This window comes from Urocitellus parryii, chromosome 4, assembly GCF_045843805.1.
Source record: "Urocitellus parryii isolate mUroPar1 chromosome 4, mUroPar1.hap1, whole genome shotgun sequence".
Lineage (NCBI taxonomy): Eukaryota > Metazoa > Chordata > Mammalia > Rodentia > Sciuridae > Urocitellus > Urocitellus parryii.
Genome location: NC_135534.1, coordinates 67002888 through 67015706, shown reverse-complemented (window position 1 = coordinate 67015706; position 12819 = coordinate 67002888). Strand labels below are relative to the sequence as shown.

At 57.2% G+C, this 12819-nt stretch overlaps 1 protein-coding gene across 2 annotated transcripts; it reads left to right on the top strand.

Moving 5' to 3' along the window:
- Positions 1 to 1257: 1257 nt before the first annotated feature.
- Lrrc32 (leucine rich repeat containing 32) lies at positions 1258 to 12376 on the top strand. 2 transcript variants are annotated; one of them, XM_026387346.2, is made up of 3 exons: positions 1258 to 1381; positions 5666 to 5756; positions 8493 to 12376. In XM_026387346.2, the coding sequence occupies exons 2-3, from the start codon at positions 5670 to 5672 to the stop codon at positions 10395 to 10397; spliced, it is 1992 nt and encodes a 663-aa protein (XP_026243131.2). In that variant the 5' UTR covers positions 1258 to 1381; positions 5666 to 5669; the 3' UTR covers positions 10398 to 12376. The 2 variants fall into 2 exon arrangements, with proteins under 2 accessions (XP_026243131.2, XP_026243132.2); XM_026387347.2 differs by lacking the exon at positions 1258 to 1381 and adding an exon at positions 1985 to 2199.
- Positions 12377 to 12819: the final 443 nt, after the last annotated feature.

The window sequence follows — 12819 nt, the reverse complement described above, 5'->3', positions numbered from 1 at the left end:
ACTTGCTGGATCCCTTCCTGCAACCTCCTAGGCATCTCCTCATGGCAGCTCTGGTTCCCTTCTCTGGGAAGCCTTCCCTGACCTCCACAAGCCTTGGGGCCACTCCTGTCACAGCATGTCTCTGTGGGTTCCCTCCATCTGCTCAGGTCTGTTTCCACAGTGGAGTGGATGGGCGAAGGAGAAGGCAGAAGCTCTGCATGCTTCAGAGAACCCAGCTTCTGAGTCCAATTTCTGCCACAAGCCCTTGGGTGGTGGGTCACTTTCAGGCCTGTAAAACGGGGCATCTGGCCCCACTTTCAGCTCTGGTGAGCACCAGGAAATAGAACCACTGATAAAGAGGAATCTACCAGTGGAACAAGATCCAGGAGGGCAGGATCTCCCCCAAGGACCACCCACCTAGGTACCAGTGATCTGGTAGGGCTGGAGCACCTAGAAGAGGGAGAGATTTGGGGAAGATTTGCTCCAACCACAGATGTAAAAGAATACTGTCACCTCGCTTTGGGACAGCACTTACAGAAACCCTGACAACATGCAAACTATCCTGGACATAGCTTTGTGGGCAGATTGGGCTCACACCCCTGCCTCTTATAAACAGTGTGACTTGGGATATGCCATATAACCTTCCTGAGCCTCAAGTTACCCAACCATAAATGGGGACCTAACTAGCCTCAGACAATTTGGGGGGCTGATTTTTACTTATATTAATTGCCCCGATGCCAATCTCAGTTTCTCATCTGAAAACCAGGGACTGGCAGTCCGGGAGATGATGCAGGATGGCCGTGGTGTGGGGGAACCCCCTCTGCCGCCGCCCCAGGGCCAATGAAGGGTCATTTCCTTCCGCGTTCAGCTGCCGTCAGTCACCTCTCCCGTCCGCCCCAGCTTAAGTGCGGCGGCGCCGGATTTCCTCGGTGGACCCGCGGCTCCTGGCGCTCCCGCCGGTCCGAACCCCGCGCGCCTCGGGCGGCTATCGGCACGTGCGGCTGCCCCTGCGCGCCGCTCCCACCGCGCTTCCTTCGAGACCCTCCTCTCTCCGGACTCAGCCGGACCCTTCTCTTCCCGCCCCTTCCCAGCTGGGATTCCTGCGTAAAGAAGATGCTTCACCCCACCCCCGCACCGCCGGTTCCCCGTAACCCGCGTCCCAGGGGCCGCCTCTTTGAGCGCTAGGACCCCGCGCGGCCGAGGGGCCGAGGGGGCGTGGCGGGCGGGAGAGGTATTTAAATGGCCAGCGCCGCCCCCTCGCGGCCGGCTCCCGTGGGGCGCAGGAGCGGCCGTGCCTCCTCGGGCCGAGACCCCGGGGTCTGGCGCGGGTGGGACCTGGGGCAGAGTTACGCAAAATGTGCCGAGGCTGCCCGGGAGAGGAGCGGCGGCCGCGCTGAGCCAGGTAGGAGCGCCCCGCGGGCGAGGCCGGGTCCCGGGGAGCCGTGGCCCCACGCCCCTCGAGGGCACAGGCGCCGACCCGGCTGCGGCCGGCCCATGGGGTGCCCCACGCCCCTCCCGCCGCCCGCACTGCGCGCGTGGGGCTGGGGTTGATCCTCCCTCGGTCCCGGAGAAATCTCCAAGGCGCCTGCCTGTCTCAGCGGATCTTACCTGCAGAGGGGTGAGGCCGGCATTCCCATTTGACAGCTGGGAAAACTGTGGCGGACAGCCCGGAACTTGTCCAGGAAACCCAGCTAGTGGAGGGACGATCAGGATTTGAATTCAGGTCTCCCGCCCTCCGCTCCAGGCCCGGTGTGGGCTTTCCATCCCACCGCGCTGGAGAGCCTGCTCATCTCTCTGGAAGGGGCGACCACCGTTCTCCCAGGGGCTTGAGCCAGCCTTCTTTATGGGGGTGAGATGTGAAGACCCCCCACCCCCACCCCTGGCTGCCTGAGATTCCGCCATCACAGCCGCATTCCTTTGGGTTAAGGTCTAATTCCCCCGTGGGATGCACATGTCTCCAGAACGGGGCTTGCCCTCGGTGATTCACTGCTCGCTGAAACTCCGCAGCAGCTCTCCCAGGACCCTCTCTGCCTGTCAGAGGGAGGCCGGGAGCTGTTGAGAGAGCACCTGAGGCGCCTGGACCGTGTGAGCCGGCTGCTTCCGTGCCTGAGCCTGGGTTCCTTGGCTGGGTTATGGAGGGAGATCTTGCTTGATGTAATGGAAACAGTTGTTTGGGGATTCTGATCCTGATTCTGCTATTTGCTGCCTGTGTGACTTTGAGTAAGTGACCTCTCTGAGCCTCATTTTCCTTGTGGGCAAAAATATGGACGGTTCTCTAGACGGCAGTGGGCCCAGCACCGTTGGAGAAGAAAGCACTCAGGCCTTTCTGGGCCTCAGTTTTCTGGTCTGTAAAATGGGAATTACAATAATTGCCTCTTTGGGTGGTTTTGAGAATTAAATAAGTGATATTAGGTCAAGTGCTTAGAAGAGTGTGTAACATCTTTGTGTGGTGGGGGTGGACTTTTGATTGTAGGCATTGTTCCTCACCCCCATTTCTCTCTCTCTTCTCTCCTCTCTTCTGTTCTCTTCTCTTATCTTCTCTTCTCTTCTCTTCTCTTCTCTCTCTCTCTCTCTCTCTCTCTCTCTCAGCACTTCTCTGAGTCAGAGTCCTGCCGTGTCTGCTGCCTTCTCCTGCCTGGCCACTTGTTTGCAGGCCTGGGGCCTTTTTCCTCAATACCCTTGATCTGGGATGCTTGGCCTTTACACCTCCTGGGAAGGACACTTAAGTGTCCCAGGCAGCTCTATAGCGGCAGAATGGAAACCAGGCTACTTGCCCTGTAGATGGGACCCTGAAGCCTGGAGAGGTTAAGGGACCTACTGTTGGGAGTGAGGCTGGTGAGCAGTGGAGTTTGGATGTGAGACTGGGTCTAAGTGACATCCATCCTCCCTTGTGTGAGAGAGAGGAGGCCTTGAATGCTACTACGCATTGTGTCTTGGCCACTGCTGAGGGGGGCCCAGGGCTGAGCGCCCTCTTCCCATCAGAGTCCCCATGTGCTGCAGTGACCTTGCCTTCTGAATGTGCAGATGCCCACATTGGGGTGGGTGGGGTGGGATTTAGTAGAGGAGGGGGAAATAAGGGCCCCTTTTGGCATCTCTACCTTCAAGCTCAGAACTAAACCTCACCTGGCACTCCCCACTCCCCACCCCCTTGTGATTTCCCCACTCTTCCATTTTGTTCATGGGATATTTAGTGAGCACCTACTTAGTAGGTTTCAGTTCCCACAGAATAAGAAATTCTCACAAAATAAGAGATGTAAGGAAAATAGTAAAACACAAGAGGAGCTGGGGGAAGAGCATTCCAGGCAGAGGGAGCAGCAAGGGCAAAGGCCCCTGGAGGCACTGGGAGAAAGCTGGCACTGAGAGGGGAGGGAAGAATAGCTGGAGATCAGGAGACTCGCGGAGCCTGGGTGCAATGGAAATTTTCAAAGCAGACAATCACAACTTGATCTAGGGTTTACCTCTGCACTCTGGCTGCTCAAGCAGGACCGATCCCAAGAGGTGCGGGTAGAAGCATGGAAACAAATACCCGGGTTGGCTGTTGCCGTGGTCAAGGCCCAAGGTCACAGTGGCACCTGTCTGTGTCTGGCACCTGGCAGTGATGGAGGAAGGAGGTGGCCCATGTGGGCTCTGTTTTCAGGGAGGACAGCAGAGTGCAGTGGTGGGGGAGGGAGTGCGGCAGGGAGGTGAAGGAGAGCCAAGGGGAACTGAGGTCACCAGCATCCCCCTGTTGCCCAGACACCCCTCTGCCCTGGGGCACTTCCTAGAGGGGTGGGGAGCAGACCCTGGGGTGCTCGCTGCTGGCTCCCTGCAGCTCCAGGCCTGGAGCACAGGAGAGAGGAGGACCTTAGCCCAGACTTGGGGACCCAAAGAAGGCTTCTCTAGGAGGCCATGGGAGGAGGAGGAGGAGGAGGGAGGAGGAGGAGGAAGAACGAGAACTGAAGAGCAGCATTGGGGGGTGGGGGTGAAGGTCTGGAGTCCTGGGAAAGTGCTCAGGGAAGGAAGGAAATGGGGCATCCAGGACCCAGAGTGGGAGAGGAGAGCTGGCGGAGTGACGGTCCTCAGAGCCCCGAAGGCCTCCCAGGGGCTTTCTGAGCCTGCTGTGTGGCAGACTCGGTGGTGGACACTTTTTAACAACAGAACAAAATTTCCAGGGCAACCTGCAGTGCAGGTGAGAGCACCCATGTGGGTGGGGCCTGTGGCCTGAGGAAACCAAGGAAGAGGTTGAAAGATGTCACCCTGGCCCCTAGTGTTCCAGCAGGAAAGAACCTCAGCGAGCCATCTTTGTTTAAAGCTCATCACCAGTGGGTTCTGACAGAGACAAGCCCTCGAAGGCCCTTTCCCTGCAAAGCCTCCTCAGAGTCGCAGTGCAGCACTCATTGATCAAGCACCCCCAGTGGGAGACTTTGGGCGCAGAGGTTTAGGGCATAGACCCAGGAGCCAGATTTTGCCTGAACCTGCCATTTAGCAGGTTTTGTGACCCTGGTTTTGTGAGTTAACCTGTCTGAGCTTTAGTTTATCCTTACATAAAATGAGAATGGTAATAATGGAACCAAATCATTGAGTTTTGGGGGGACTAAATGAATTACCAATTGTAAAGTATTGAGAAGAGTGCATAAGTGGCATAAAGGCTAAGTGGCACTTTCATGGAATATATCTCATTTGATCCTCAACAAAACTTGGCAGGGCTGTCATTAGCCTCAGAAAAGAAAACAAACTCAAGAGAGGTAAAGTGACTTATGGAAAGTCACACAGCAGGTTAGTAGAGGCATGAGAGAGCAGTGGGTGCCTCTGAGCCCAGGGTTCTAGGAGGGCTCTAGACGTCCTTCTGTGTTAACACTTTCCGTTCCCATTACGTTCCCTTGTATGCTCTGTTTTGTCCCAGCACAGAGCCAGCTATGAGGAAGCAGTCAGTAAAGGTGTGACTCAATGAACAAACTCGTCAAGTGAGCTGGTCGATTTGTGTCTCCCCAACACTTGGCTCAGGTCCTCAGGAGGGAGCTGTGGGATTCCACCCTGCTGGGGGCCTTTGGGTGCCCTCAGTCCCGTCCCAGGCTGATGGAGGGGAGGGCAGGCCCAGCAGGCCTGTCGCCCTGCACAGCCGGTGGTGGCCTCAGTGAAAGTGGGGCCTGGCGGCCTGCTCCTGGGGAAGTGTGCAGGGACAGTGCCAGGCAGGGCAGGCCCCCGGCAGGGCTTCCTGTTGAGGCCTGAGCCCAGTCCAGGAACAATGGCAGGGGCTCCAGCACCAGAGAATCAAAGAGCAAGAGCAAAATAAAGCAGGGGGGTGGCGGGGAGTAGGGTAGGGGCGGGGGAGGGGAGGAATTCTGTTGGGGGCCTGAGGCTGGAATGGGGGCGCCTGCTTATGGTCTGGGTAGAAACGAGTCAGAGGCCTCTACCCCCAGCCCTAGCCCAGGGCAGCCCCTGAGGTCCCTCTGTGTCCTGTGCATCCCCTCCAGGTTGTCTCCTACCAGGTAGGGACTTTTGAAAATCCAAATCAGACCTGGTCACCCCCTGCTTTAAAATTCTTGCCTCCTCGGGTCGTGGCCCACCTGGCCTGTTCCCCCCCCCCCCCAGGCCTTTGCGCAACTGTGTCCGGCACCTTTTTGTAGGCAAGGACAGGTGGGAGGTAGGGCTTGCAGGGGAAGAGCCCGTGGTCTCACTGTGTGGCCTTTCCTTCCGCCCTCCACAGAGCCATGAGCCACCAGATCCTGCTGCTCCTGGCTGTGCTGACCCAAGGCCTGGCTACTTCCCAGCACCGAGACAAGCTGCCCTGTAAGATGGTAAGATGCTGTGCCAGGCAGGGTGAGGGCCACCACACCTCACCCTTGCCCTGGGGTGTCCTGCTGCCTCAGCCCCAGCAGCCGGATATAAGGGAAGTCAGGAGAGGAAAGGGGCTTACCTTGCATTCAATGAGCACTCGCTAGAATGTTTTAATGCTGGCTTACTCAGCGATCCTGCCAGGTAAGCCCCCTTATTTCCATCTAACAGAGGTGGAAACCCAGCTTGGAGAAGTTAGGTGACTTGTCAGACTCTAGTCCTTACTGTCCCTGCAGGCCAGTAGCCCAGCTGGGGAATCCAGATTATGGATATGTGCAGGGAAGGTGGGATGGGCCAGCTGGAAGGGGCTTCTCAGTACTGGTCCCTTCTGGGACCAATCCCTCCCCCTATCTGGCCTCCTTGACTGACTGTTGAAATGCCACTCAGAGCTCAGAACTGCTGCCTCCTCCAGGAAGTCTCCCCGGCTAACCTAGCTTGGTTGCTCTCTCTTTTGGCCTCCTGCCAGCCCCAAGCTTTCCTCCATCTCAGTATTGAGCATCCTGAGCATGTGGGGCTGTCCAGGGAGGGTCAGAGCCTTTCTTATCTGCCAGACTAATAAATTCTCTAGGGCAGGGACCAGGTTTGATTCCTTTCTCCTGCTCTAAGCCAGGGAGACTAGCCCTGTGACCCTGCAGGGTGCAAGGAAAAGAGACTACCTAGGTCCACCTGTACGGCAGAGCAGTCACTGAAGTCAGTGGCAGAGCCTGGGTTGGAGAAGGGACAGCCCTCCAGCAGCTCCACCTGAACACAGAATGGGCCACTGCTTCAGGGACAAGAAGGGCTGGTGGCAGCACCTGCCAGTCTTCTGCAAAGCCACCATTCTTCTTGCCCCTGGGTCATTCTGAGATTTTTTTTTTTTTTTTGAACTCAGGGGCATCAGGGCATTTAATCACTGAGCCACATCCTTAGCTCTTTAAAAAATTTTTTTTTTTTAATTTAGAGACAGGGTTTTGCAAAGTTGCTTAGGAGGGTGGGCTGTCCTCTTTCTGCTCTGCTGGTCTCCACCTCTAACCTGAGAATACAGATCATCCCTCTTCTTTCCCAGCTGAGAGGTGACCGACTTGGTGTCGGTCACCGTTGTCTGTGACTCTTGTTCATTACAGAAATATCCTAAGTTCTTTCTGTGGGTAAGGTTCAGGCATCCATGTCAATTACACCAGGCCCTCTTTGCTCTGAGTTCACTGATAGCAAATCCTCACACCAAAGGTTGCCGTTCAGTTGGGGGCAAAGCCACTATATGGTGCAGTCATGGAAGGCTCCCTAGCGGAGGAGAGGCTGGAGCCCAGCGTGAAGAATTCACCATGGATCTGGTCAAGGATGGCACGACCAGCTCGGGGGAGGCCCAGAAGTGGGCATGGAGGGAGTGACCAGGCATGTGGGCTGGACTGGGCTGAGGGAAGAGGTGAGGGGACAGGTTAGTAGTGGCCACAGACAGCCTTGAATGCCTTGCTGAGGATCCTGGACTCCCCCTGGAGGACAAGAGTTTCTGAGTGGAGTCTTGGAGCAGTGTTTTGGCAGGCAGTGGGTCCCCAGGGGTCAGTGGAGACAGAGACGCTGGGGCAGAAGCAGGCCTGAGCCGGGTGGTGGTGGAAGGCAGACTGTTTGCTGGCAAAGGCTGGGTTTCCTGGGGGTCTGCAAGACACCAAAAAGGAAAAGACCCGTGTTTGCACAGAATTCTGGCCCCAGAAGGTACAGGAGTGGGGCTTTTGGTTGTAAAACGGCCTGGGTTAAATGGCAGCTCCCTCCTCACCTGGGGGATCCTGATGTCTCCTTGGCCCTCTCTGGGCCTGGATTTCTGTCAGTAAGGGTGATGGTAACAGATCACCCCGTGCTATTCTGAGGATCTATGAGACCACAGGCCCAAAAGTGCAATGTCAAATGTTGAGAGGTGGCTGGGGAGGGATGGGGAACTTGGGATAAGAAACCAGAGTGGCACTGTGACGTGATGGAGGTCACAGAGCAACATTGCAGTCCTATCACCAAAGAATGTTGTTTGGTACCCGGGCCACCATTTGCCCCGTTCCCTCTCCCTACCTTACCTCAGCGCCTGATGCTGCACCAGGCCATGGGAAGCAAGGCACTTAATGGGGTGGGGGCAGGTGACAGCTGCAGAAAGGAGGTCACATCTGGGAGCTCCATGGAACCTGAGCCTGAATGAGATCTGAGGGTGGAAAGCAAAATTAAAACCGAGGAGAAGAGGACACACTGCAGGTTGGAAGGCTCTTTTCCAACATAGCTTCCGGTCTAGCACTGGGAATTTAACCCTCTGGGCCGTAGAGGGGACCCAGGATATGGAACCAGGAAGCCTGGTCCCCCATTGGCCCTGCTGCTCACTGGCTCTAGGTCGCACTGAGTGATGACCTGGCTTAGCTTCCTGTGAAATGGAGTAATAATATTCGGTACCTTGCTGCCCTTAGCTCACTTGTCCTCACATCTGTCATCTCTCCATCCATGTGCCCATCCGACTTCTCTAGTCCCTCCCTTCTGCTCAACACTGTACAGGTGTCAGAGACAGGGCAGGGAGCACAGGGGGGTCATCGGACATTAGGCTGGGTGAGGACAGTCTAGCATCCTGAGAGTCCCTGGGAGAGCTGACCCAAGCCTGGGTGGGGGGGCATGTGTGTCTTGTAGCTTGTCTGCTTCCACCCGCTACTGCATCCGTTAATGCGAGCTGCTCTCCTCGCCATCACCCTCCTCAGGTGGAGAAGGAGGCCTTGTGCCATGGCCTTGGCCTGCTCCAGGTCCCCTCATTGCTCCCGTTGGACATCGAGGCCCTTGACCTCTCTGGAAACCAGCTGCAGGACATCGTGGCCTTGCCCCTGGGCTTCTACACAGCACTCCGTCATCTGGACCTGAGTGTCAACGAGATCAGCTTCCTCCCTCCGGGAGTCTTCCAGGCCTTGCCCCACCTGGAGCACCTCAATCTGGCCCACAACCGCCTGGCGGTGGGCACCGCGCTGAACGCCAGTGGTCTGGGCACCCTGCTGCACGTGACCTCCCTGGACCTGTCTGGAAACAGCCTGTACAGTGGCCTGGTGGAACAGCTCCTGGGGGAGGCGCCCAGCCTGCGCTCGCTCTCCCTGGCCGAGAACAGCCTGACGCGCCTGGGCCGCCGCACCTTCTGGGGCATGCCTGCGCTGGAGCGCCTTGACCTGCACAGTAACGTGCTGATGGACATCGAGGACGGGGCTTTTGAGGCCCTGCCCCGCCTGGCCCACCTCAATCTCTCCAGGAATTCCCTCACCTGCATCTCTGACTTTAGCCTCCGGCAGCTGCGGGTGCTTGACCTGAGCTGCAACAGCATCGAGGCCTTCCAGACAGCCCCCGAGCCCCCGGCTGAGTACCAGCTGGCCTGGCTGGACCTGAGGGAGAACAAGCTGCTGCACTTCCCCGACCTGGCCGCGCTCCCGCATCTCATCTACCTGAACGTGTCCAACAACCTTATCCAGCTCCCCTCGGGGCTGCCCCAGGGCAGCGAGGGCCTCCAAGCGCCTTCAGAGGGCTGGTCAGCCCTGCCCCTCTCCAACCCTAGCTGGAACACCAGCACTGCCCCGCTTTCCCAACTCTTGAACCTGGACTTGAGCTACAATGAGATTGAGCTCATCCCGGACAGCTTCCTGGGGCGCCTGACCTCTCTGCGTTTTCTGAACCTCAGCCGGAACTGCCTGGAGGCCTTTAAGGCCCCGCATGCGGGCTCCCTGCCCTGCCTGGTGCTCCTGGACTTAAGCCACAATGCACTCCAGAAGCTGGAGCTGGGTGCCAGAGCTCTGGGGTCCCTACGGACGCTGCTCCTCCAGGACAATGCCCTGCGGGACCTGCCGCCCCACACCTTTGCCAGCTTGGCCAGCCTGCAGAGGCTCAACCTGCAGGGGAACCGGGTGAGTCCCTGCGGGGGCGCAGCTGAGCCCAATCCCCCAGGCTGCGTGGCCTTTTCTGGCATCCCCACCCTCCGAGTTCTGAACATGGTAGATAACGAGATGGAGATACTCAGGGCAGGGGCCTTCCTCCACACCCCGCTTACTGAGCTGGACCTTTCTGCCAACCCTGGGCTGGATGTGGCCACAGGAGCCTTGGCTGGCCTGGAGGCCTCCTTGGAGGTCCTAGAGCTGCAGGGCAACGGGCTGACTGTCCTGCAGGTGGACCTGCCCTGCTTCAGCTGCCTCAAGAGGCTCAATCTTGCTGAGAACCGCCTCAGCCACCTGCCTGCCTGGACACAGGCTGTGTCCTTGGAGGTGCTGGACCTACGGAACAACAGCTTCAGCCTCCTGCCAGGGAGCGCCATGGGGGGCCTGGAGACCAGCCTCCGGCGCCTCTACCTGCAGGGGAATCCACTCAGCTGCTGTGGCAATGGCTGGCTGGCGGCCCAGCTGCACCAGGGCCGAGTGGATGTGGACGCCACGCAGGACCTGATCTGCCGCTTTGGCTCCCAGGCAGAGGTGTCCCTGAGCCACGTGCGTCCTGAGGACTGTGAGAAGGGGGGGCTCAAGAATGTCAACCTCATCATCATCCTCACCTTCGCACTGGTCTCTGCCATCATCCTCACCACGCTGGCCACCTGCTGTTGTGTCCGCCGGCAGAAATTCAACCAACAGTACAAAGCCTAAGGGAGCCAGGGGACCCTTCCAGGTCAGTGCAGGAGCTGGAGGCACAGAGCACAGTGGGGACTGACACACTGTGAGCCAGTGTCCCAGAACCCTGGTCTTGAGCTCCCAGCCTAGGGCTTCTTTGTATGCGTCCTTCTGCATGGGAAGGTGACCCACTTCCCAGGCTGCTCAAGTGGTCCAGCTGTGGAAACTGCAGCTGGGCAGTTTCAGGGACAGCAGAGAATAATGTTGACCCAGGATCAGCAAGTCCTCCCCGAGCATCTGTTTTGGGCCACACCCTGCTCTTGGGGACTGGGGATGCAGTAAGTTGAATGAAACACATGCGGCACTCTGAGGAGGAGAGGTGGTCACAGAGCTGGGCAGGGGATGGGGTTCAAGATGGGGAAGCCCAGGGCTTCGAGGCTCTGCAACCCCAGCCAGTCCCAGGTGGAGAGTCCTGCCCCTGCCGTACCAGGGCAAGGGGGCCACAAGCTCAGGAGGATTGGTCTGAAATGTTTCCAAGTGGACTGTTTTGTCACATGTTCTGATAATGACTTCCAGCCTCTCTGGAAAGTGAGGAACTTGTGACCAGAAGAGAGAGCTGGAGCCTCATGAGGGTGTCTGGGACCAAGTTAGGGAAGCTGCAGCAGCCCCAGTCTTGTTAAGAGGTGGTTTTCGGGGCTGAGGCCAGGATGTCCCAGAGGCCCTTCCCACCCTGGCATTCTCCTGCTGCACACATTGACCCCAATCTTGCCTGAATTCCCCCACCCCCTGCCCAGGCCCCTTCTCCATCCCAGCCCCATCCTGGCTGCTGAGACGAGTTCAAGCCTTAGCTGTCTGATTCTGTTTTGCACACAGCTTGCCACCTGCAGATGCAGACCCCAGCCTCACCGTCCCCTCTGTGTGACAACTCCCAGAGTCTGGTATTTTATCCTCATTTTACAAAAGGGGAGACAACTCTCCCAAAGTCTCCCTCCCAGGTCCCGCAACTAAGAAATGCCGTAGTTGAAATTCAAACCCACATCCTCTGTGTCCAGGCCTGAGTGGCTCCGTGTTGCCTGAACAGAGCCTGAGTATCCTGTGCTGTGTGGGCCCTTTCCTCCTCCCTCCCACCAGGCAGGAGAAAGGCAGGCAGCTACAGGCCCTATGCTTCTCCTCTGCCTCAGTTTCCCTCATTCTCTCCTTTGCAGACTGATGTGGCTTCTCCTTTTCCTGTTTTTGCTCTTATGTTTCCTTATTCCCTCTCCCTCTGTTGAGCACAGCCTGGATTTTGAGATCATGGAGTCTAACCTCCTCATAGCTGCACAAGTCAATGACACAGCCTGCAAAAAGAAGAAAATGTGGCTCAGTGGTAGAAGGCTTGCCTAGCGTGCACAAGGCTTTGAGTTCAACCTCGAACACTGCCAAAATTCGGGGTTGGACCTGTGTGGTGTCCTTCTCTCTCAGCTGTCATGTCACAAGATAATGCCAGTTCCAAACTTACTTTCTGTTCCTCATCATGCAAGGATTCCCACCCCTTGCCAGGAAAATAGGTAGAAAGGCTCAACTTAGATAAGTACCTGTTGCTCATACTATGGAGTCATGAGCTGTCTGGGAAGAAGGAGAGCGCTGGGACCAGCCAGAGTCATCTTCCCTGTGCTTGGTCCATGGTCTGACCCATGATGGACACTTATGAATGTATGAGAAGATCAGAATGCTGTTCTCTGCACTCTTTTACAGATGAGGAAACCAAGGCCAATGGGCAGATCCAGGGCTGGACCCTTGCTTGAAGCCCTGGTGGTATGAGGGGCAGCCAGGTGCACAAAGTCCTGGCTCGGACCATGACCACAGGTGCTATTGCACATGACACTCTTCTCAGGCCTAGAGGCCATGGCATTGGCCCCTGGGCCTGATCTTTGAAAACACTACACCATGCTGCTGTCACCTCCCAGAAGCCAGGCCACGGCCCAGGCTCTGGGACCAGCTCTTTGTATAACCACATGAATGTATTAAAATATGACTTTGGGGAAACGTGTGGCCTGCAGCCTCCTTTCTGCCGTGGGCAATTCACATCATTGTGTGCACTTGAACCCTAACCTCCCGACTTCCCTTCCAGTCTTTCAGTCCTCATGGCATGTCTCTTGGGGTACATGGAGGCTCAGGGCCATCACCACCCTGGACCTTGGGGCCTCAGCTCCCTTTATGATCCCGTTACACCTCTGTCCTCTCACACCTAACACAACCCTGCTCTCTACCCTAACACTGAGAAACCGGTGACAGATTTGTTCTCTTCCTTCTGCAGCCATGTGTCCCTTCCCTACCCCATCTCAGGAGGTCTCAAGTCTTGCTCATCAGACAAAGACCATCACATCCCCACCTTGGCCACCGCCACTCCCATCCCCAGCCCACCCCCTTGCCCTTGCTCAGGCCCCTGGGGTCTCCTTTGCCAACATGGTGTACCTTT

Coding starts and splice junctions, on each gene's coding strand:
- Lrrc32 (XM_026387346.2), top strand. CDS start 5,670: ATGAGCCACCAGATCCTGCTGCTCCTGGCTGTGCTGACCCAAGGCCTG. Junction 5,757..8,492: donor ACAAGCTGCCCTGTAAGATG/GTAAGATGCTGT, acceptor CACCCTCCTCAG/GTGGAGAAGGAGGCCTTGTG.